This window comes from Pan paniscus, chromosome 1 (genome assembly GCF_029289425.2).
Source record: "Pan paniscus chromosome 1, NHGRI_mPanPan1-v2.0_pri, whole genome shotgun sequence".
Taxonomy (NCBI): Eukaryota; Metazoa; Chordata; class Mammalia; order Primates; family Hominidae; genus Pan; species Pan paniscus.
Genome location: NC_073249.2, coordinates 219,097,779 through 219,123,513, shown reverse-complemented (window position 1 = coordinate 219,123,513; position 25,735 = coordinate 219,097,779). Strand labels below are relative to the sequence as shown.

Genomic DNA, 25,735 nt, shown 5'->3' with positions numbered 1-25,735 from the left:
CTCAGAAATGGCTGCTGGGAGGACAGAATGGCCTACAAGATGGGTACACAACCTCCTACAGTTTCAGCCCTGAAAACTCAGAGGGCAAATAGAAACACAGGGACTCACGCCAGCAAGCCTGCAGGATGAGCCCGGAAGTCTAAATTTAGAGCATTTCCTCTGGACCTATCTTACTGCCCCAGCCACTCCTCACATTGAATCTTTGCCTGTAGTTACTTGCACTTCTGCCTCTCTCCAGGAGGGCAGGATCCATGTCCGAGTCCTCAAGATGAACTCCCATGCTGTACAGCACTTTGGTGCTAGGAGATGCTCAGTAAAAACATACTGAATGAGGCCAGGCGCGGTGGCTCACGCCTGTAATCCCAGCATTTTGGGAGTCCGAGGCGGGCGGATCACTTGAGGTCAAGAGTTCCAGACCAGCCTGGCCAACATGGTGAAACCCTGCCTCTACTAAAAAAACACAAATTAGCTGGGCGTGGTGGCACGTGCCTATAATCCCAGCTACTCGGGAGACTGAGGTAGGAGAACCACTTGAACCTGGGAGGCAGAGGTTGCAGTGAGCCGAGATTGTGCCACTGCACTCCAACCTGGGCGACAGAGCAAGACCCTGTCTCAAAAATAAATAAATAAATAAAACTAAAATAACATACAGAATGAGTGACCGAGTGGATTAAAGAATGGGTTAATCTGTGGCCTTTTGCAGGCATTTGCTTGTGGCCAGGAGGAAGCCCCTAGTTCCACATGTGCAGACTGGCAGGCAGGAACAAGGAGGAACTGGGCCAAGGTGTCAGAGGAAAGCCATTCTTTCCTAGGCTCTCCAGCCAGCCCAGCCCACTCATTTCTGAATTCCGGAAACCCCTGCCATTTAGGATATAATAAATCACTAGGAAAATTTAGGTGAGTTATTTGCATCACTGATTGTGAAATTCCACAGTCCTCCCTTCCCCTGGGGCAGCCCGGCCTTGGGTCCGTCCTCGCCTTTTCGCTAAATTCCTCGAGTTTAAGCAGCCACCACAGGCCGTCCACCAGGGGGCAGGAGAGGGCCGTGACCGACGACACAGCAGCCCTGTCCGCCGCAGCCCTGTGCCCCCACAGGCCCTTAATCGGCTAAGCCTCGTTTCCTTATCTACAAAGGAGTAACAGGACCCGGCTCCTAACGAGGCAGCAGGAACCAATGCACGATCCGTGTAACACAGCGTGTTGCATGGTGTCTGGTGCACAGTAAGTGCCTGGTCCCCTCTGGCCCATCACTGGTTCTGTCCCCAGAGACGCAACCTGTCCCCTCGGGTGGCCAAACTCAATGCCAGGCCTTGCACCTGGGCGCAGCAGCCATATAGAGGGCCCTGAACTCTGAGGGCAGTGCCTACCGCTCTGTTGATGTGCTTCCGGACCAGGAGGTACAGCAGAGGCAGCAGCACATATGCCAGCATCTCCCACAGCTTCCCCGTCAGCAGCATCCACAGGACATGGTCCTTGGCCTCCAGGTCGATCCAGCACCAGCCCACAGACACGTCCGAGGCATCATAGCCAATCTTCTTCAGGGCGACGGCTGCCACAGTGATGACCAACGGGACCCCCCAGCTGAGGAAGGAGGAGAGAAAGAGGCATCGGGGTCAGGCCATGGCTCCCGGCAATGTCAGCCTTCGCAAAAATGACGGAGGACACCCTTCAGAAAGGGGATGCTCTCCAGAGCCTGGATGGCACAGTGGCCCTGGAAAATAAGAAGGGGTAGGTGTTGCCCTGGGAGCCTGGCTCTACTTTAGAATTCTTCGGGGACTGGCATTAGAATGGAGTGACGTGGGACAGCCAGCTCCCAGCGTGTGCCCAGCTCCTTTTGCATACATGTGTGTACAGAGTTCGAGACCAGGCCGGCCAACATGGTGAAACCCTGTCTCTACCAGAAATACAAAAATTAGCCGGGCGTGGTGGTGCACACCTGTAATCTCAGCTACTTGGGAGGCTGAGGCAGGAGAATCATTTGAACCCAGGAGGTGGAGGTTGCAGTGAGCTGAGATTGTGCCATTGCGTTCCAGCCTGGGTGACAGAGTGAGACTCCATCTCAAAAAAAGAAAAAAGAAAAGAGTTTTGTATACATGTGTGTACAGAGCACAGGCACAGGGCCAGGCAGGTGTGTGAGTGTTTGCTGGTGTCATGACTGTTGTGAGTCATGTCCTGCTGTCCCAGGGTTCAGGCCTGTGGTGCAGACAGTGGTGCTGCGTGAGGCCTGTCTGGTTTCTGTTCCAGGAAGCCTTGGGCACCAGTGTGCGAACACCTGTCCATGCTCGTGCAAATGTGCCACAAACGATCAGCACCCCCTGGTCAGCCCTTGGGTCTAGGAGTGCACACATCGGGGGCTTAGGGTTGCCTGGGCAGGGAATTCCAGGGTTCTGCTTACCTTCGGCAGGCTCTAGGAGGGGGAACGTGAGCTTTGGGCAGTGCGTCCCTTTGGCCTTGAGGACTTCTTACACAATGGCGGGGAATGGAACCTGGCAAGGGTCAACGGGGACCTTTGAAAAATAAAGCTCAGGTAGGGGCCCCTCCAAGGGCAGTGTTGGGCTCAGTTTTCTTTTTTCTTTTTTTGAGACGGAGTCTCGCTCTGTCACCCAGGCTGGAGTGCAGTGGCACAATCTCAGCTCATTGCAACCTCCACCTCCTGGGTTCAAGCGATTCTCCTGCCTCAGCCTCCTAAGTAGCTGAGATTACAGGCGTGCACCACCAAGCCCGGCTAATTTTTATATTTCTACTAGAGACAGGGTTTCACCATGTTGGCCAGCCTGGTCTTGAACTCCTGACCTCAGGTGATCCACCTGCCTCAGCCTCCCAAAGTGCTGGGATTATAGGCCTGAGCCACCATGTCCGGCCCGGGCTCAGTTTTCTAGAGCGCTCTCCCACAGCCAGCCACACAGCCAGGAGCAGGCCCCTTCCCTGTGGTCCTTGAACCAGTCTGTTCCTTACATAGCAATGGAGCACACAAAGGCTATAGTGGCTCCTGAGAGAGGCAGGTAGTGGGGTAGTTAAGAGCTTGGATTTTAGTGTAGTGGGCTTGGATTTTAGTGCAGCGGGCTGGATCCAAGTCCCACTTCTGCCCCTGCTCGGGCAAGTTATTTAGCCTCAACACGTCAGGTTCTCTGCAAAGTGTGGATGACGACAGTGACTACAGGGTGTCATTGCAGGGTCGTTATGAGAATAAACAAATACATGTGTGTACAGAGCACAGGGCCAGGCAGGTGTGTGAGTGTTTGCTGCTGTCGTGAGTCACGTCCTGCTGTCCCAGGGTTCAGGCCTGTGGTGCAGACACTGCTGCTGTGTGGGGCCCGTCTGGTTTCTGTCCTGGGAAGAAGACACAAGTACCCCTGTCCTAGGTCAGGTGCCTGGAGTGCAAAGCCTTAGGTAAACAGGAATGATACTATGACAACTATGAGATCAGAGTTCAACATGAATCTGAGGCCAGAATGAGGCCAGGAGAACTGTGCTTCAAGGGTTTCTCCCAAATGCTGCAGGGCTGGCAGAGCAGGCCGGGCAGGGATGAGGATGGAAGGGAAAAGTCAGTTCCCTGGGACTGGGAAGGCCTCATGCAGGATGCTTCCAGAACAGAGGGGCCCTGGCCAACCATCCCCTCTGCAGCATTCTCCAGTCCCCACTGGCCTCTGTAGGGAAGGGCAGGAGGGCTGATGGCAGAGTCACATCACCCTCAGTGGCCTCGGTGGCAGGAGGCAGCATGTCCTGTTGGAAGTCCCAAAGACACAGGAGCAAAAAGACCACAAAAGGCCAGGCGCGGTGGCTCATGCCTGTAATCCCAACACTTTGGGAGGCCAAGGTGGGCAGAACACTTGGGGTCAGGAGTTTGAGGCCAGCCTGGCCAACATAGTGAAACCCCGTCTCTACTAAAAGTACAAAAATTGGTGGGCGTGGTGGTGCATGCCTGTAATCCCAGCTACTTGGGAGCCTGAGGCAGGAGAATCGCTTGAACCTGGGAGGCAGAGGTTGCGGTGAGCCGAGATCACGCCACTGCACTCCAGCCTGGGTGACAGAGCAAGACCCTGTCTCAAAAAAAAAAAAAAAAAAAAAACACACACACACACACACACAACACCCATAAAAGAAAGGGTTGTTTTAAAACTCATGACAGGCCAGGCGAGGTGGCTCACGCCCGAATCCCAGGACTTTTGGGACTTTGGGAGGCCGAGACAGGTGGACCACCTGAAGTCACGAGTTCGAGACCAGCCTGGCCAACATGGTGAAACTCCATCTCTACCAAAAATACAAAAATTAGCCAGGTGTGCTAGTGCGCCCCTGTAATCCCAGCTTAGTGGGAGGCTGAGGTGGGAGAATCCCCTGAATCCAGGAGGTGGAGGTTGCAGTGAGCTGAGATTGCGCCGCTGAACTCCAGCCTGGATGACGAAGTGAGACTCTGTCTCAAAAAAAAAAAAAAAAAGTAATCGGCTCTTCAAGTGCCACCACGCCAATCCTCTAGTCATAATGTGCTGTTCCTCGTTACTTTACAGTTGCAGGATTCCGCTAAGGAATTCTGGGAAGGAGGTGAGCACTGTATGTGGGAACAGTCCCCCTGCAGGAGGCTGGTCTGGAGCTGGGGTCACTCAAATAGGGGATTCCCCTCTGAGTTGGGCCTGGGAGGGTCACGGTCGGCACAGCACTCCTTTGGGCTCCCTCTGCATCCCAACGGGCCCTCATGGGAAACCGGGGGACCACACGGAACCGCACTCTGTAACTTTAGGCTTGCAGTACTAAAGCTACAAGGCGGTAGATTTCTTCTGTGATACTGAGTTTGTGCTGGGAAGTAACCAAAGGGAAGGTCAAATAGGCAGAGGGTTTTGAAAGGGTTAAGAATGTGGGTTTAAATTAGCCAGGCGTGGCAGTACACACCTGCAATCCCAGCTACTCAGGAGGCTGAGGCAGGAGAATCATCTGAACCCGAGAGGCAGAGGTTGCAGTGAGCCGAGATTGTGCCACTGCACTTCAGCCTGGGTGACAGAGCGAGACTCCGTCTCAAAAAAAAAAAAAAGAATAAAAGAATATGGGCCTGATCAACAGGGAGGGGTTGTTTGAACACACAGAAGGAGCAGCTGTGTGAGGGCCAGAAGCTGCCAGAGGGTGGTATTTGAGAGAGAAGAGGTAAGAGGTAGAATCAGGGACCAGTGGGAATGGAGAGGGTGGAATGGTCCACTGATCCTGCAAAGCAGGCTGGGCCAGACTGACTCACGTACAGGCATGGACAGTGGTGTGTTGGGAACATTTCACAACTGGCTCTCCAGAAAAACACAGACATATGCATGTGTGCATGTATGCATGTTTACACACACACACATATAAATGTATAAATTTCACCTGCAGGATGTGAAGCGTACAATTTATAAATAATAATAAAGTATACAATAATAATACTCCTTCTTTATTGTCCATTTCATGCAGCCAATTGATTCTCACAGAATGCTTTTGTTGATTTCAGCCAAACCCTGGATTTTGCCAACCTGTGGATGCAATCAGCAAATGAGAGCGCTCCGTGGCATGAAGTTAATTGATGCTTTCATTTCCCTTAACGAGATGAAAATGAAATAAGGAAGACATAGAAAACAAGACATATGTTGGTTGCTCATGTCACTGGTTGGTGACATGAGCAACTTCTTTGCTGAATCAGGTACGAGTTTTCTTCCCCCCACACTGGGAGACTGTTTCCTCAATTTTTTTCTGCTTCATGATCCTGTCTCTTCTCCTTACCTCTTTTTTACATACTAGGTTTTCTGCCTGCCCCAACACGGCTGCCATCTTTTCTTAAGCTCAGAGATAAGTAACACTTAAGTTTAATCTATACCTTTAATGTCTTCTCCATTATTTTCTTAAGTCTAGATCAGGGGTCCAGCAAACTGTGGCTCTCAGGCCAAATCTGGCCCACAGTTTGTTTTTTTTTTTAGATAAAGTTTTATTGCAACACAGGCACACCTAGTCATTTACAGATTGTCTACCGCTGCTTTCAGGCAGAGTTGAGCAGTTACAACTGAGACGCCTGGTCCACAAAGCTGAAAACACTTACTTTACAGGAAAACTTTGCTGACCTCTGCTCTACACAATCAACAAAGCAATAAATCAAGCCTTGATTTGTAGTCTTTGCCAACTTCCATGTGTAAATACTTCCACCATGGCCAATTTCCAGCCACCAACACATGTGGCTGGGAACAGATGCACATAGCACACCATTATATATATATATATATATATATTTATTTATTTATATATATATAAAATATAATTATATATATATTTTCACCACAGAGATATGATAGACACAACAACCTCAAGCATGTAAAGAGCAAAATAGCTATGACACGATGAGCTTTGAGTATTTATGGCTTTTTTTTTTTTTAATTATTCCCAGCACTTTGAGAGGCCGAGGCGGGCGGATCATGAGGTCAGGAGTTTGAGACCAGCCTGAACAACATGGTGAAACCCCGTCTCTACTAAAAATACAAAAAAATTATCTGGGCATAGTGGCACGTGCCTGTAATCCCAGCTACTCAGGAGGCTAAGGCACGAGAATTGATTGAACCGGGGAGGTGGAGGTTGCAGTGAGCCAAGATCGTGCCACTGCACTCCAGCCTGGGTGACAGAGGAAAAAAAAAAAAAAAAAAGCATTGTTATTTTAGAGACAGGGTCTTGCTGTGTTGCCCAGACTGGAGTGCAGTGGCATAGTCATGGCTCACTGCAGCCTCCAAATCTCGGACTCAAGTAATCCTCTCACCTCAACCTCCAGAGTAGGGGGTACTACAGACACATGCTACCATGCCCGGCTTATTTTTTGCTTTTTGTAGAGACAAAGTCTTGCTTTATTGCCCAGGCTGGTCTTGAACTCCTGGCTTCAAGTTATCTTCTCGCCCTGGCCTCTCAAAGTGCTGGGATTACAGACAAGAGCCGCCATGCCCGGTCTATTATTTTTCAAAATGGGATCTCACTATGTTTTCTCAAGTGATCCTCCCATCTCAGCCTCCCAAGGAGCTAGGACTACAGGCAGGAGCCCCATGCCCAGCTCTGTTTTTAATATAATCTAGTTTTTAATACTGGTTGTATCTAACAATCAGCTCACAAAATTCCCTAAAATGGAACAATCGGGTCTCTCAAGCTGGCTCCAGGACACTAGCAGACATAGGATAAAAACGATAAGGAGATGACAGTGCCCCAGGTTCCTGACTACAGGGTAAGGAGAAAGTTGGTGTATCTGGAACTCTCAGAAGGATAAACAGGGCAGTTCTCCAGCCAGGGGGCCACCCTGAGCTGCAGGTAGTCTAAATCTGATAGGTGCTCCACAAACACATGTGTGGCATAAATCCTGCTTTCTAGAAATGCGTATTGCAGTTCTGACATGTAGCCGGGCACGATGGCTCATGCCTGTAATCCCAGCACTTTGGGAGGCCGAGGTGGGCAGATCACCTGAAGTCAGAAGTTTGAGACCAGCCTGGCCAACACGGCGAAACCCCATCTCTACTAAAAATACAAAAAAATTAGCCGGACGTGGTGGTGGGCACCTGTAATCCCAGCTACTGGGGAGGCTGAGGCAGGAGAATCACTTGAACCCTGGAGGTGGAGGTTGCAGTAAGCCGAGATCGCGCCACTGTACTCCAGCCTGGGCGACAGAGTGGGACTCCGTCTCAAAAAAAAGCAAAACAAACAAACAAACAAAAAACACAAAAAAACAAAAAAACCCCCACAGTTCTGACATGTAACACCTAACAGTTTTTCCCCCCTTCATACGGGAAGCCACCACCCCCAAAAAATAAAGCCAGAACAAGTAACACAGGGCTTAATAACTGCACATATGAAAAAGACCAAGGGATTTGGTTGATTACAACCTAGAAATTCATGTGGTCGGAGGGGTCGTCCTGCTGCTCAGATGTGGGTGGCTCAGAACAGCCAATGGCTGGTGCTGTCTGCCTGTGAGTGGACATCTGCAGCTCACATTCTAAACCTGAGACTGACAAGCTGGCGCCAGTGCCAGGTCACCTGAGGAGCATGTAAAGAGACGCTGGGCCTTGAGCTATCCTCAAATGGTTAAAAAGTCTCGAAGAGGAACTGGTGGTGAAGAAGTGGTTAGATGCCGGAGGAATGGGCGGGGTCCTGCCCAGTCCTAAATCTGGGGGCTGAATAGGCAGCTTCCACCGAGAGAAGGTGAGTGCCCATGTTCAGGGGCTGCCATGACAGGTGCTGGGTTGGGGTGCAAGGTGGGGATGTGGGTTAGAGCAGGTGACCCATAAGGCCCCTCCTGTCTAAACCTGTGACTCTGAGGCTGGGAGGAGGCCAAGCTGAGCCTGCCTGGACGGAGGAAGCCCAGGACAGCACCTCGTGTGTAACTCTGATTTGGCAGGGGCACCACAAGCTTCTCCCAGAGGTACCTGGGCCCCAGTTCCAACTTGTATTTGCCTAGAAATGAAAGCCAGACTCCAAGTCGGCTTCCTCCCCACTCAGAGGCCGTTAAGGGTTCAATTGTGTCCCCTACAAATTTCATCTGTTGAAGTCCTAATCCCCAGAACCTCAGAATGTGAGTGTATTTGAGAGATAGGGTCTTTCAAGAGGTGATTAAGTTAAAATGCGGTCATCAGAGTGGAACCTAACCTAACAACCTCTGTGGTCATAACTTAAGAGGAAAGGCTGGGCATGGTGGCTCACACCTGTAATCCCAGCACTCTGGGAGGCCAAAGGATCACTTGAACCCAGGAGAGTTTGAGACCAGCCTGGGCAACAAAGTGAGACCCTGTCTCTACAAAAAAATACATAAATTAGCCAGGCGTGGTGGCACACACCTGAAGTCCCAGCTACCCAGGAGGCTGAGGCGGGAGAACCGCTTGAACCCAGGAGGTTGAGGCTGCAGTGAGCCGTGACTGTGCCACTGCACTCTAGCCTGGGTGAGAGTGAGACCCTGTCTTTTTTTTTTTTTTTTTTTTTGAGATGGAATCTCACTGTGTCTCCCAGGCTGGAGTGCACTGGCGTGATCTTGGCTCACGGCAAACCTCCACCTCCCAGGTTCAAGCGATTCTCCTGCCTCAGCCTCCCAAATAGCTGGGATCACAGGCATCCACCATTACACCTGGCTAATTTTTGTATTTTTAGTGGAGACGGGGTTTCACCATGTTGGCCAGACTGGTCTTCAACTCCTGACCTCAGGTGATCCGCCCACCTCGGCCTCCCAAAGTGCTGGGATTACAGACGTGAGCCACAATGACCGGCCAAGACTCTGTCTTCAAAAAAACAAACAACAACAAAAACAAGAAGTGATGAGCATACAGATCTTTACAAAGGGAAGACCAAGTGAAGACCCAGGGAGAAGATGGCCATATACATGCCAAGGAGAGAGGCCTCAGGAAGAACCAGTCCTGCCCTCACCTGGACCTTGCACTTCAGCCTCCAAAACTGTGAGAAAATAAATTTCTGTTGTCTAAGCCCCCAGGCTGTGGTACTTTGTTAGGGCAGCCTGAGGCTTTCTACAGACTAGGCGGGAGAGACATGTGTCCTGGCAGGCGGTACTATCCCAGCTCCTAGGGCCCCCAATCTCAGAGGTCAGGGATGACTTGGAAACTCCCTACCCCCACAATGCCCAGATTGGCAAAGCTGGGCCGGGACCCTCCACCAGCTCATGGAGGAGAAAATGACAAAAAGCCATTCATACTTGTCAGGAGCTTAGCCCTTTTTGGAACTCAACACCTTTTAAGTGTCCTCCAGAGAAAGGAAGTGGAAGTACTGCCAGGGATTAGCCAAGCAGTGAATAAACCATCTGCGAGACCTGAATTCCCCTGCGTGGTGTCGTGGTGTCGGTCAGATGACCACAGGCAGGCCACTTGTCCCCAGGACAGCAATGCTCTTGGCTTCCCTGCCCTTCAGAGCGGGTCCTTGGGAGTTCCCAGCGCTGCCCAACCGGGGATCTTCTGTTGTGTGGTTCCTGGAACCTGTCCCCACCAGAGTCAGGGTGGGGGCACCTGCAGACAGGGAGACACACCTCCACTTCACACACAAATGGACAGTTATATTGAAAAGCGGCCCACTGGTTTTCAAAGACCCTTAGAATGCCATCCCTGCTGCCAGGAAGGGGTCAGAGGTTAGACTGAAGGGGGCTCAAGGCAGGGTCTGGTCAATCACCTGCTCCCACCCTGGGATTCCTGTACCTTTTCCCCACCCCAAACTTCATCCTTCCTACAGATCTCTGGGGGCTGGCACCTGCCAGGAGGAAAACAAGCAGGTCCCTTCTCTGGGCCAAACACAATGCCTGCTGTAGGTACCATGAGACCTGGGGATGTTAACATAACTCAGAAAACGCTTTGAGAACCAAACTCTTGTGCAACAATATGCCAATTTAAAAACCTCAGGACAGAGCAGGGCTGGGGGAAGCCCAGCTGTAGGGAGTGAGGCCTGGTGAGAGGCTGCCTGGAGGTTTCTCCCCTGGGAACAATGGACACTTATTGTCCAGCTCCAGGGGCAGAAGGGTCAGGACTTGGGAGAAGTTCAGGGAGTCAGCCCCTAGGCCAGGCTACCACGAGGTCACTCTGCAGCTTTAACTGCAGAAGGGGAGAGGAATGTCTAAAGGAACTCGCAGATGCACACTCATGCCCTAGTGCCACCGTCTGTAGCCCTCAGCTCAGGGATGGGCAGCCTGAGTTCTCACACCTCCTGCCAAGTTGCTGGTGCTCAGCGCTCTGCCATGAGCTTCCTGCTGCACACAGGGACACAGCACTGCCACCTTCACCAGTCACCTCAGAAAACTTTTATGGGGAAATAAACGAAACCAGTTCAATGATTGATATTTTCGGTAGTAGTGGCCGACATGGAGTACTATTCATGTGGCCACTGCATCCATCCCTCATTCAGATGCCACTGCCTGGGGAGACGGGCCAGCTCTGCCACTGGCTCGTCCTTGCAGTGCCACGGTGAGCTCGTTTCAAATTAGAGAACTCAGGCCGGGTGCAGTGGCTCACGCCTGTAATCCCAGCACTTTGGGAGGGCGAGGCGGGTGGATCACATGAGGTCAGGAGTTCGAGACCAGCCTGGCCAACATGGTAAAATCCCGTCTTTACTAAAAATACAAAAATTAGCTGGGAGTGGTGCCGCATGCCTGTGATCCCAGCTGCTTGGGAGGCTGAGGCAGGAGAATTGCTTGAACCTGGGAGGTAGAGGCTGTACTGAGCAGAGATCACACCACTGCACTCCAGCCTGGGTGACAGAGCCAGACTCTGTCTCAAAAAAACAAAACAAAAAAAAACAAAAAAAAAAAACAGGCCAGGTGTGGTGGCTCATACCTGTAATCCCAGCACTTAGGAAGGCCGAGGCAGGTGGATCATTTGAGGTCAGGAGTTTGAGACCAGCCTGGCCAACATGGTAAAACACCGTCTCTACTAAAAATACAAAAAAATTAGCCAGATGTGGTGGTGTACGCCTGTATTCCCAGCTACATGGGAGGCTGAGGCAGGAGAATGGCTTGAACCCAGGAAGTGGAGGCTGCAGTGAGCCGAGATCGCGCCACTTCACTCCAGCCTGGGTGACAGAGCTAGACTCCATCTCAAAACAAACAAACAAAAAACAAATTAGAGAACTCTGACAACCTTCCAGCTCCAGGCCCAGGTTTCCCCTTTTTGCTACGTTGGGACTTCCCACTGCCCCCAGAGCAGGGATTTTATGGCAAACATGGGGGGTCACAGACTCTTGCTTCCTCTGTAACCCTAGAGGGTGGATGAACATGTGTGTGAGAGGCACGGGGGCTAGACCCTGCTGGAGTCATACCCACACCTGCCCCCAGCTCAGCGGGGCCAGAAGAAACTCAGAGATGCCCGAGACGAACCGGGTCGGCCAGGACGCTTCCTTCTGACCCCCAAATGAGCTGTCCCGACCCTTTAGCAGCCCCCCATGCTCACAGGCCATACAGCTGATGCCTGGCCCCATGGAGGTCCTGGTGGAGGGGGTGGTCACCTCACCCCTGCTGACCCTGGTCTGGCATCACGCTGGCGCCCACCACCGTGCGGGGAGGAAGGGCTGCGCCCGCTCTTGGAAAGGCAGGTCCCCTTATGTGGGAGGTGGGGAAATGACCCCCTGCGCAGCAGCTCTGGCCTCCCTCAGGTGGGCATGGTAAACACACAGCCACTCAGGCACACCACATGAAAGTCAAAAACAAGGATGTCTGTGGCAGCCGCCTCACCAGCTAAGACAGAGTAGAAAGGGACTTCTTAAACACAGGGACTTCCCCTGAACATTGAGTATCTCACACAACCTTAAAAAAGCAACTGCCACCAAAAAATTCAAAATGCTGTCAGAATCAGTGGACACGAAACGCTTGGGTGAAAGCTGGAGACGTGATAGGCTTTCGAGCCACCGTTGTCTCTCAGCAAGACACTTCTTAACTACAAAAGGGAAAAGAGTTAACTTGCAGTGCAGGAACTTGGCAGATATCACCTTAGCCCAGTGATGAGAGTTAACATCACCGGTAAGGGAATACGTCCAAGTTGCTGGCCACCAGGTAGAAAGCAATGAGAAAAACATGTTTCTGGGATATCCTGCCAAACATGCACAACCTGAACCCACTTATGAGGAAGCACCAGACAAACCCAAATTGAGAGGCTTTCTATAAAATACCGGGACTGTACTCTTCAAAAATGTCAGTATCATAAAACACCAAGAAAGGTGGGGGAACTGTTTCAGATGGAAGGAGAATAAAGTTATATGAAAATTAAGTCAACATACAAGCCAAGATTTTCCTTTGCTATCAGGGACACTGTTAGTCCATGGACAAAAATCTCAATAAAGGCCAGCTGCGGTGGCTCACACCTGTAATCCCAGCACTCTGGGAGGCTGAGGTGGGTGGATCACTTGAGGTCAGGAGTTTGAGATCAGCCTGAGCAACACGGTGAAACCCCATCTCTACTAAAAATACCAAATTAGCCAGGCATGGTGGCGCATGCCTGTCATCCCAGCTACTTGGAAGGCTGAGGCAGGAGAGTCACTTGAACACGGGAGGTGGAGGTTGCAGTGAGCCGAGAGATCGCACCATTGTACTCCAGCCTGGGCAACAACAGTGAAACTGTCTTGGGTGGGGAAAAAAAAAATTATATATATATATATATATATATAAATAAAATTTATATATATATTTATTAAAATATATATTTAAATATATATATTTTATTAATATATATATTTAAATATATATTTTTTATTTAAATATATATTTTAATATATATTTTAATATATATTTTATTTAAATATATATTTTAATATATATTTAAATTAAATATATATTAAAATATATATATTTAATTTAAATATATATTTAATTTAAATATATATTTTAAAAATAAATTAAATATATATATTCAAAATATATATTTAATTTAAATATATATTTTAAATATATATATTTAAATATATAATTTAATAATATAATAATTTAATAATATAATATGTATATTTAATATATATTTAAAATTAAATATATATTTTAAATATGCATTAATATTAAATATATATATTTTTAAATATATATTTAAATATATATATTTAATTTTAAATATGTATTTAAATATATAATATTAAATATATATTTAATATTATATATAATATTAAATATATTTAATATTATATATATTTAATATATTAAATATATATTTAATATTATATATATTTAATATTAAATATATATAATATTAAATATATATACATATATTTAATTTTAATTTTTTTGAGATAGGGTCTTGCTCTGTCACCCAGGCTGGAGTACAATGGTACAATCTCAGCTCACTGCAACCTCTGCCTCCTGGGCTCAAGTGATCCTCTCATCTCAGCCTCCTGAGGAGCTGGGACTGCAGCCGCACACCACCACGCTCGGCTAATTTTTAAAATTTTTTGTAGAGACAGGATTTTGCCATGTTGCCCAGGCTGGTCTCAAACTCCTGGGCTCAAGTAATCCATCCACCTCAGCCTCCCAAACTGCTGGGACTACTGGCGTGAGCCACTGTGCCCAACCTAAAAATAAATTATTGTTGAAATTGTATCTCAGTTTTTAAAACCTGTTACAGCCAAAAGACAACATAGACTCCTAAAAGGAGTCTTGGACTGGGTCAGAAGTAGATTCTAACTGTGAGCCTCTCCTTTACTGAAGGGAGACTCCCTGAAACTATTGCTACGGAATAAAAGATGAAATGCTCCTGATTATTGTAAATACAAAATTGCATGCAGGATTGTGTAAAGACAATGCCAGGCTGGACTGCCAGAATGAGCCAACAGCGCGTGATGTGCTTCCCCCTGCAGAGAGCCTATGAATGGACGTGCAGTCAGGGAGGTTTCACATCACCAAGATTCCTATCCCAGAAAAGCAGATGTTCATAGCTCTGGGAATGGAATGCGACCCTTGTGGAGAGCCTATAAACGGACTCATGGGGTGTGCCTGTCCATATGGACAACATAGGGCTATAAATGCCCTCACCTATAAACACCCCACGGCTCTTCTAGGCCTCTTTAGGGTTATGGCATACTCCCTTCTGAGAATTTCTGGTCTAACTGGTTGTCTAGCTTCATCTCCCGTTGCTATGGATTGTTTGTAACCAGCTTTTGCTGCAACTGTTACTGCTGATTAATATCTTGCTAATCATAGGTTATGGAAAGACTGTATTTCTGTTTTAAGGCTCTGTTAGAAATTACTGATGCACACACTATATTGTAAATTCTTATCCCTGTATACTGTACTTCTGCATACAGATGTTATGTTAAAGAATTACTTCATCACCATGTGACCATCTCACCTCATAATCAAATGACCCTAAATCCCTCACTAACCTACCCCCGCCCTCACTAAACTTAATAATAAATGCTGGTATATCCAGTGCATTGTTGGCATTGCGGGACCAGAAGGCGGTGACCCCCCTGGACCCAGCTTTCACTATCTTGTGTGTGTCTATTATTTCTTGACCTGCCGATCTGCCTGGGAACAAAGAGAGAGCCCCATTGCATTGCCGGCTGCTGGCCAGATCCCACAATACCTTACTAGCTATGTAGCCCTGGGCCATCACATCTGCTATGAGGGTAATCACCCCACCCATCCATTCTGTTGGGTTACTTTTTTTTTCTTTTTCTTTTTTTTTGAGACAGGTCTCACTCTGTCACTCTGGCTGGAATGCAGTGGTGGTCTCGACTCACTGCAGCCTCAACCTCCTGGGCTGAAGTGATCCTCCTGCCTCAGCCTCCCAAAGTGCTGGGATTACAGGTGTGAGCTACCACTCCTGGCCCTGTTGGGTTATTGGTGATTAGTGAGCTAATGAATGGAACAGCACTCTGCAAACATCAGGGGCCAGACACAGCTCATGCTGAAATGTGATTTCCTGAAGATGAGGTCTAAACTGCCCTCCTCTCTCTGAAAAGGGGGCCACGCAGGTGCTCTCCTGGGAACTTGTGCACGTGCAGGATTCTCTCTAACCTCCTGCCTTTATGTGGCTGTAATCAGTGTTAGCGATGGTTTCTGTCACTTCGCATTGTATCATATCATTAAAAAAAATGACTTACAGAATTCAAAACCAGTATCAAAGAGCTGCATACCATTTCAGAAGGGGAGGGTAGACTCTTAACTTCCTGTTCCCCCACTGTTGGACCTTGAGGTCACTTCCAAATTCTCACCATAAGTGCCTCACAAACACCTTCGTACATACAGCTTTGTACATATTTTAGATTATCTCATTAGACAAGGCTTTGGTAAATAGGATTATTGGATCAAGGGGTATGAACCAAATACTTTCTACAAAGACTATTTCAATTCACACCATCAATAATACTGTAGAAAAATGCCAGTGAAACTGGCATTTATCATGTTTGTATTCTGCCTTTTTTTTTGGATATGGAGACTCGCTCTATCACCCAGGCTGGAGTGCAGTGGCGCGATCGTGGCTCACTGCAACCTCCACTTCCCAGGTTCAAGCGAGTCTCCTGCCTCAGCTTCCTGAGTAGTTGGGACATGCACCACCACGCCCAGCTAATTTTTGTAATTTTAGTAGAGACGCAGTTTTGCCATGTTGGCCAGGCTGGTCTCAAACTCCTGACCTCAAGTGATCCGCCCACCTTGGCCTCCCAAAGTGCTGGGATTTACAGGCATGAGCCACCATGCCCAACTCTGCCTTACTATTTTTTTCCTTCAAATTAAATGAGGAAATGGTACCTTACTGTTATAACTTGTATTGCTTTGCATATTAATGGTATATGACATATATTTTTCAACTGCTGTTACTATTTTGCTTGAGTATGTCCTTTGTCCATTTTTCAGGATATTTGTGGGTTTAAAACAATTCAATTCCTAAACGCACATTAGAATAAGGATGTCAACCTTCTGTGTTGTCATATTTTAAAATACTTTCCAAAACTGAAAGCTTTGAAGAGGACTGAATTCCAGTAGTATGAAATGGTTAAAAAGTGGATAATCATGTAGTCTATGCCTAAAGGTGATATTTCTCACATCAATAGATCCTGCAAACAATAAACTAATATTCCAAAGAAATACATTGGAGAGTCCTTAGTAAGGTCATTGGCAATACAGTCTGGGAAGATCTAGGTTAACAGATGAACCTGTTAGACAGGTTTAACCAATTCCCTTAGACTAGCGAAGTCTGAGTGCTGAGAACTCCGGAGAATAAATTGTCAAACTCCCTCTCTAGCTTGGATACAGATAATTTTATTTTCTTTTAAGATGCAGGCAGGTCACATTCAACAGACAAGATGAATACGTTGCTTGTTTTTTCTTTTCTTTTTCCTTCATTTTAAAAAAATTTTTTTCTTTTTTTTTGAGAGAGGGTGTTGCTCTGTCTGCAGTCATAGCTCACTACAGCCTCGACCTCCCAGGCTCAAGTGATCCTCCCACCTCAGCCTCACAAGTAGCTGGAACTACAGGCATGCGCCACCATGCCCAGCTAATTTTTTAATTTTTAGTAGAGACAAAGCCTCACTGTGTTGGCCAGTTGAACTCCTGGGCTCAAGCGATGCTCCTGCCTCGGCCTCCCAAAGTGCTGGGATTACGGGTACAAGCCACCACACTGGGCCTATTTCTTTATCAAAGAAGCCCCTCCTGAACAACACAGAAAACCCCCCTAGAGGGTCCCTAATGAGAACCGAACAGAAAAACCCCCAACTCAGGTTTGCTGGGCAATCCTTCTTTTCCACAGAAGCTGGACCAGGTTCTGTTACCATTTAAAAAAATACTGTATTCAATATTTTTAAAGACAAGAAGGGAAAGAGAACAGGTTCTTGCAAAGAGAGGTACAGCCTCGACTCCTTCCAAGTACACACGATCTCCCGTGTACTCGGGGCCCACACCCAGCCAGCCATCACGGGACCCAGACAGGGTCAGATGGGATGCTGCCGGGAAGGCAAGGCAGGGCCCTATTCCATCTGCAGCATCTGAGCCTCGGTTTGGATGATGTGTTGCAAAGATTTTTTACTTGTACAGCTGAGAAGCAGGTCACTTAGTTTCTCAAGGACCAGCCGGCCTCAGTGCACAACTGAAGGTCAAGCGACTCTTACAGTCCTGTAGCCTCGCCGTGTGACACCCAGGTGACCTGTCTCTGCCAAAGTGCTGACTGTGCTCGCAGTCCTTGGAAGGCACTTAAGTTTTTAATAGAAAGGACCTATAATTAGGGCAGTATCTGATGCTCTGATCTGGGAGAAGGAGAAAAGGAAAACAGCCCCTAGGATTCCTGCCCTCAGTTCAGCACAGCACAGGACGCCATGAGATTTTCAAAACCTGACATTCCCCAGGGAAGGGCCGACTCTCTTCAGCGAGGCTTACTTGAAAGATGCTTGAATCGCAAAGTAAGGTCTTGGCTTTTCCCCACTCTCAGAGAGACTCCAGGCGGACTCCGAGACTCCCAGACCAGCCCTCCGCTCCTGCCCTCAATCTCAGAATAGCTGAACTCTGGAAAGTCAAGATCATCTAGAACAGAAATACAAGGGGCTGGGGCCTGAGGCTAGAAACGACCAAAGACAGAATAAAAAGGACAGTCCTTTGTAAACTGTACAGCAGAGACACGGCAGCTCGGGAGTGGCGGAGTGCACCAAGCTCACTGTGGCTTGGGTGGTGGCGTGGGACTGGGAGTTGCCGGCTCTCCAGCCCGGGACAGTTACCTAACTCGTCTCCCAGCCTGTTTCCCCATGGGCAGCAGAGACAGCCAGGACACAGTGAAGCAGGTCACAAGGGGCTCAGAGTGTCCTCCCCAGCCCCGTCCAAGGAACCAGGGCCCGGCTCTGGGGGCGAACTCTGTCCCCACTACCCCAAGGGGCTGTGCCCTGGGGCAGGCACAGAGGGGCTCCCTCGGGAGCGAATCTCGGGCAAGGCTGGCCTCCTCCCGCTGGCCCAGGACTGCCTCGGGGGCGCCAGCAGGCACTGCTTGCTGTGGGTAGGGGGTGTCCAACCTAGACGCGGCCTCTGGGAGGGCAAGACCGGGAGGGGTCGGCCTGTGTCGGGGGCTCCTGGAAAAGCAGCGCCACCGCCACCCACCTGACGACATGGAAGGCCCAAAGCAGGCGATCTGTGCGAGGCCCGCGCGCGGCGCGGACGATACTGAGGTACAAGTAGAGCGCAATGGCCACGGTCCAGAAGAAGGAGCTGGTGTTGGCGAAGGTGGACAGCGCGCCCTGCAGCACGCAGTCCCACGACGGGCCCGCGAAGTCCTGCAGCACTCCGTAGAAGTAGGAGGCGGCCGAGAGCAGGTCGGCCAGCGACAGGAAGAGCAGCAGGCGCCGTGCCCGGCTGCGCAGGTCGGGCCACAGGGCGTGCGTGGCCACCAGCAGGCCCGAGCCGAGCGCGGAGAGTACGCACGACAGCAGCACCACGGCGCGCTCCGACGGCACCAGCTCGGTGGGCGGCGGGGACGGCTGCATGGCGTGGGGGGCCAGGAGCCGGAGCGCCGCGAGGACAGAAGCCGGGCCGCGCGTGCGGCCACGCCGCCGCCGTCTGGGCACCGAGGCGCCCTAGGCTCGCGTCCAGGCGCCCGCCCCGCCCGCGTCCGGCCGCTCCCCCGCCCATCTGGGCCCCGGGCCCTGAACCCCGCCCACGCCCTGAGCCCCGCCCCGGTACCCCGGCCTTTAAGCCCCGCCTACACTCCCCGCCCCGCCCCGCCGTCCCGGGCCCTGAGCCCCGCCCACGCGCCGCGCCCCGCCCCTCTACCCCTGCCTTTAAGCCCCGCCTACACTCCCAGCCCCGTCCCGCCGTCCCAGGCCCTGAGCCCCGCCCACAAGCCGAGCCCCGCCCACACGTCCCCGGGCCCACATGCCCCTCCCGCCCACACGCCCCCCCCCCCGCCCCGTGCCCCCGCGTTGAGACTGGGACTTAGAGCTCCGCCCACGCGCCCCGATCCCCTGTCCACAGAGCCCAGAGACCTGGTCCTAGAGCCTAACCCACGCGCCCCGCTCCGCCCACGCACCCCGCCGCACCCCGCCACACCCCTGTGTTCCGGGCCCTGACCCTGGCTCAGGTGACCTTCCTCGTCCCGTTGCCCCGGGCCCTGAGCCCCGCCCCCGCCACGCCCCTGCGGCTTCCAAGCTCCACCCGGTGCCCGAGGCTCCTGAGCTCCGCCCACGCCCTCACACCACGCCCCTAAGCCCCCAGGCCCCTAAGCCCTACCTCAGGGCACCCCCAGGTCCCAGCACCTGTCCCTCCACGCTCCTCCAGGCCCACCCCTGCTCTTGCCAGGTGTCTGGGACATCCAGTCCTGTGAGAGGAAGGGCTGGCATTTTTAGGGCTAATATTACTTTCCCTCTTTTCAGCCAGCTTGTGTGTGTGTTGTGAGTGGAAGGGCGTGAGGATCAGAGGCATTCTTTCCACTAGCAACAGAAACAACTCTCGGGTATGATCCTCATTCCTTCAGCCGTGACCCCGACGTGTTCACAAGTTGGTGGTGACTTGGGGAAGCTGGCGTTTCCACCTTTTCTTAAAATAAGCATGCTATTTTTAAAAAAACATAGCTAACTAGGTGTGATTTTTAAAAAATGAAATGCTAGGCCGGGCATGGCTTTTTCTTGTTTAAAAATTTCAAACTTTGTAATTAAGATGTAATTCACATACCATAAAATTGGCCCTCTTAACCAAACAATTCAGTAGTATGTTCACAAGTTTGTGCAACCATCATTATTATGTAATTCTACAACATTGTCATTACTTCCAAAAAGAAATCCTTATCCCTTAGCTGTTAGCCCTCAGTTCTTCTCCCCTACAGCCCTGGCAACCACTCTTCTACCGTGGATTTGCTTATTCTGTACATTTCCTGTAAATAGAATCATATGCTCTGTGGCCTTTATGTCTGACTTTTTTAACTTAGCACTTTTCCAAGGTTCATCGTAGCATATGCAGTGCTTCATTCCTTTTACTGCCCAGTAATATTCCATTATATGGATATACCACCTTTTTTTTTTTTTTTCTAGAGACGGAGTCTCCCTCTGTCGCCCAGGCTGGAGAGCCGTGGCGCGATCTCGGCTCACTGCAACCTCTGCCTCCCGGCTTCAAGCAGTTCTCCTGCCTCAGCCTCCCGAGTAGCTGGGACTACAGGCACACGCCGCCACGCCCGGCTAATTTCTTTTCTATTTTAGTAGAGATGGGGTTTCACCGTGTTACCCAGGCTGGTCTTGAACTCCTGAGCTCAGGCAATCTGCCTGCCTTGGCCTCCCAAAGTGCTAGGATTACAGGCATGAGCTACCGCACTCGGCAGGATATACCACATTTTACTTAGCTATTATTCATCAGCCGATGGACATTTGGGTTGTTAACACTTTTTAACTATTAAGAATAATACCACTATGAAAATTTGCATACAAGTTTTTTTGTGGGTGTATGTTTTCAATTCTCCTATGTGTATACCTAGGAATGGAGTTGCTGGGCCATACGCAACTTTATATTTCACCTTGTGAGGAACTGCCAAGGTGTTTTCAAAAGTGACTGTACATATCATTTTACATTTGCACTAGCAATGTATGAAGGTCGCAATTTCTCTATATTCTTCCAAAACTTTTTTTTGAGACAAGGTCTTGTCGCCGAGGCTGGAGTGCAGGTACAACCACAGCTCACTGCAGTCTCAAATTCCTGGGCTCAACAATCCTCCCACCTTGGCCTCCCCAGTAGTTAGGACTTCAGGTGCATGTCACCATGCCCCACTAATTTTTTTTTTTTTTTTTGAGACTGAGTCTCGCTCTTGTTGCCCAGGTTGGAGTGCAGTGGCGCGATCTTGGCTCACTGCAACCTCTGCCTCCCGGGTTCAAGCGATTTTCCTGTCTCAGCCTCCTGAGTAGCTGGGATTACAGGTGTATACCACCACAACCTGCTAATTTTTGTATTTTTAGTAGAGACAGGGTTTCACTGTATTGGCCAGGCTGGTCTTGAACTCCTGACCTCAGGTGATCTGCCCGCCTCAACCTCCCAAAGTGCTGGGATTACAGGTGTGAGCCACCTTGCCTGGGCCCCACTAATTTTTTTTTTGGAGATGGGGTCTCACTGTATTGCCCAGGCTGGTCTCAAACTCCTGCCTTGGCCTCCCAAAGTGCTGGGATTACAGGCGTGAGGCCACCTCACCCAGCCTTCCTACATTTTGTATTATCTTTGTGATAATAGCCATCCTAGTGGGTGTGAAGTTGTTCCTCATTGTGGTTTTGATTTGCGCTTCCCTGATGAATAATGCCCTCAAACATCTTTCCATGTGCGTATCGGACATTTGCATATCCTCTTTGGAGAAATGTCTGTTCAACTTTCTTTCTTTCTTTCTCTCTCTCTCTCTCTTTCTTTCTTCTGTTTTTTTTTTTTTTTTTTGAGACTGAGTCTCGCACTGTCACCCTGGCTGGAGTGCAATGGCGCGATCTTGGCTCACTGCGACTTCTGCCTCTTGGGTTCAAGCGATTCTCCTGCCTCAGCCTCCCAAGTAGCTGGGATTATAGGCGCCAGCCACCACGCCCAGCTAATTTTTGTGTTTTTAGTAGAGATGGGGTTTCACCATGTTGATCAGGCTGGTCACAAACTCCTGACTTAGAGTGATCCACCCGCCTCGGCCTCTCAAAGTGCTGGGATTACAGGCATCAGTCACCACACCTGGTCAATTTTCTTTCTTATTTTTAAATTGGTTTGTCTTTTTGTTGTTGAGTTGCAAGAGTTCTTTATATATTCTAGCTATTACACCCTTATCAGCTATATGATTTGCAAATATTTTCTCCCATTTTGTGGTTTGTCTTTTCACTTTCTTCAGAGCATGCTTCAAAGGAAAAAAGTGTTTTTTCAGTATGTCCAATTTGTCCATTTTTTGATTTGGTTGTTTGTGCTTTTGGTGTCACATCTAAGAAACCATCACCCATGCCAAACTCATGAAGGTTTGCATCTATGTTTTGTTTCTTTCCAATACCTCACTGTTACGGTTACTGTAGCTTTGTAGTAAGTTTTGAAATTGGGAAGGGAGTCCTTCAAAATTGTTTTTTCTTTTTTTGGGAGAGTCTTACTATCTTGCCTAGACTGGAGTGCAGTGGTTTGATCTTGGCCCACTGCAACCTCTGCTTCCCAGGTTCAAGCGATTCTCCTGCCTCAGCCTCCCGAGTAGCTGGGACTACAGGCGCCCGCTACCATGCCTGGCTAATTTTTGTATTTTTAGTGGAGGCAGGGTTTCATTCACTGTGTTGCCCAGGCTGTTTTCGAACTCCTGATCTCAAGTGATCTGCCCACCTCGACCTCCCAAAGTGCTGGGATTACAGGCATGAACCACCGCACCCCACTCTTCAACATTGTTTTTCTTTTCCAATATTTTGGCTATCTGACGCCCCTTGCGATTCCCTATCAATTTGAGGATCAGTTTTTCCATTTCTGCAAGAGGAATGGAAAAGATTGATAGAGATTGCTTTGATTCTGTAGATAAAAGTGGAGAATAATGCTATATTAATAATATGAGATCTCCTTATCCATGGACCAAGGATGTCTTTCCATTTATTTAGCTCTTCTTTAACTTCCTTTTAGTGATGTTTTGTAGTTTTTGGTGTACATTAGGTTTGATCTTGCATTTGATTCACAGAAAGCAAAGATTATCTTTGTATATCTAACTTTAAAAAAATTGTTTTGGCCGGGCGCAGTGGCCTGTAATCCCAGCTCTTTGGGAGGCTAAGATGGGAGAAACACTTGAGAGGCCAGGAGTTTAAGACCAGCCTAGACGACTTAGTGAGACTCCATCTCATACAAAAATAAAATAAAGGCTGGGCATGGTGGCTCACACCTGTAATCCCAGCACTTTGGGAGGCCAAGGCAGGCAGATCACCTGAGGTCAGGAGTTCCAAGACCATCCTGACCAAAATGGTGAAACCCCACCTCAACTAAAAATACAAAATTAGCCAGGCATGGATTTAGGGCATAATCCCAGCTACTTTGGAGGCTGAGGCAGAAGAATCACTTGAACCCGGGAGGCGGAGGTTGCAGTGAGCCGAGATCACACCATTGTACTCCAGCCTGGGCAATAAGAGTGAAACTCTGTCTCAAAAAAATAAATAAATAAAAATAAAAATAAATTGTTTTACGAAATATGCATATTGAAAAGTGCCTAAAATACAAATGTACAACTTATTAAATAATTGTAAACAGCCATCCAGAGCAAGAAATATTACCAGCATACCACAAACCTCCCCAAACAACCCTTCCCCCTCAGTCATTTCCTTGCTGGTTTTTTTTTTTTTTTGCGAAGGCTGGTCTTTTAACTCCTAGGCTCAAAGGATCCTCTGGCCTCAGCCTCCTAAGTAGCTGGGACTACAGACAGGAGCCACCACTGGAGGCTCTTGCTTTTACCCATCCATGTATGCATCCCTGAACAAAAGAGTGTAGTTTGCCTGTCATTGAGCTTTATGTAAGTGGAATCATACTCTCCGTTCCCTTTTGTGTTTTCTGGTTTTTGTTCAACATTATTTCTGTGAGATTCATCCATCTTCTTACACCTACATGCAATTCATTCATTTTCACTACTGTATAGTATTCCATTGTATAAACAATTCCGTGGTATAAATAATTGTGTATTTATCCATTCTATTGCTTTTGGACGTTTGGGTTGTTTCCAGGTTTTGGCTATTATAAGCAATGCTGGAATAAGCATAGATTCTTTTTTAATCAGAAAAAAAGTTACTACACACAGTTATCAGCACTGTGAGCAAACATATGTGTGGAGTTTGTTCTGCAGAGAGTTAAGAGCGGCTGCTTTCCTTCCAAGTCACTTGTGATCGTTCAAAAGTCCCCTGACCTCCTCCTGAGAGGACCCCAGACCATAGACAGAACCTGGCTGAGAGTTCTGTCAATGAAGCCTCTCAGCTTTTCACTGATGGAAATAGCTGCAAGTTTGGCTTTTGCAATCAGCCTGGGGCTTTGGACTATGGCAAGGCAAGAGTCTGGAATGGATTCTGCCTCCCTAGAGCTCGGTCATTTAATCCTTAGGGTATTTGGGAGAGGGGGGAGGAGATGGGGCACAGGAGAGGTCTTGTAGCAACCTGCTTTGTCAGCAGATCAATTCTGACTATATCTTTCCTGCTTTATTGAGATTGAAGTGCTTTGCCTAAATCTCCAAGTGGGCGGTTGGCTATTTTACAAGGTTTTTTTTTTAAATTTTTTTTCCCCACCTCCCACCTTGCTTACAGACAATTTTGATCAGGAAATCGCTTGGCTTTCTTTGCACTGGAAAACAACATTCAAAGAACTTTCATACTTCCTATACCTAGGGAAAAAATGTGAAAGACATGCAATGATACAGCTTCAGATTGCTTAGATTTAAACGTGAAGCTAATTTTACACTGTCCAGGGTCACGGACATTGTCTAGACGGATCCAGGCATTTATCAGGAGGTGGGAACTGTGACTCCCACCGCAGCTGCTGAGTGATCTCAAGTAGCCCAGCACGGTCTCCACTAAAGGGAGCTTGGGGTTCCTGACCCTGGGACTCTCAGAGCTCCTGGGGCTCCACTCCTCCTTGGGGGACTCTGGGGAGGTCTGACTGAGAAGAATAAACCTAGAGAAACCCCAGGCTCTGAGCTGTCTCTGATGATCCCTGCCCCATATGGCATGTGATGTCCCATTAGCCACATTTTCAATTTCCGGTCTTTCAGGCCCCCCCTCTCCTGCCTCATTCTTTGGGGGAATTGGTAAGAAACCCAGATTCATCTTCTTTGGACCCCGAGTTGTTTCTCTAGTAGCTGTGCCAAGCCAGCTGGCAGTTGTCTGCCGCTCCATGTCCAGCGTCCAAAGGGGCCGTGTCCGGTGTCCTCACACATCATCACAGCCTCGCTTCACCCCAGTTTCCTGGCTGCAGAGCTAGGGCCCAGACCCAGAAAGTCCCCATCACAGTGGCGAGCAGCCCCCGGAGAAGGCTAGTTTTGGGGTTGCTTTCTCTTCCTCCTTCTCTCACCCCAGGAACTGGCATGAGATTCTCCTCTGACAAGTACAATAGAGGTGACAGTTTGGTGTCTCTCATCTGGAGGAACCTGAAATGATTTTTCTGAGGTCAACTCCAACATAAGTCACAAGCCACAAATGTGGTTTTTAAAACTGGAACAGAAGAGGGACTTTCAGCTTGGGCTGGCCACCTTCCTCATTTCCCTGTTTGAAAGGTGTGTGTGGCGCAGGCTCTGCCACTGATCACTGCCCAAATCATGAAGGGAGGGAACTCATGGTGCTCCTTCCTGCCTGGGGACCATGGTGAGTGTATTAGTCAGGGTTCTCTAGAGGGACTGAA

At 48.9% G+C, this 25,735-nt stretch overlaps 1 protein-coding gene across 2 annotated transcripts in view; it reads right to left on the bottom strand.

Moving 5' to 3' along the window:
* The window catches only part of GPR157 (G protein-coupled receptor 157), a 28,764-nt gene extending 9,795 nt beyond the window's left edge, over positions 1 to 18,969 (bottom strand). Inside the window, exons 1-2 of one of the 2 annotated variants that reach the window (XM_008975739.7) lie at positions 18,512 to 18,969; positions 1,368 to 1,581 (exon numbers count right to left, since the gene is read on the bottom strand). In XM_008975739.7, coding sequence (XP_008973987.3) covers positions 1,368 to 1,581; positions 18,512 to 18,894 — 597 coding nt within the window. In that variant the 5' untranslated portion in view covers positions 18,895 to 18,969. The remainder of the gene's footprint in view (positions 1 to 1,367; positions 1,582 to 18,511) is intronic. The other variant, XM_034954785.3, reaches the window with a different exon arrangement.
* Positions 18,970 to 25,735: the final 6,766 nt, after the last annotated feature.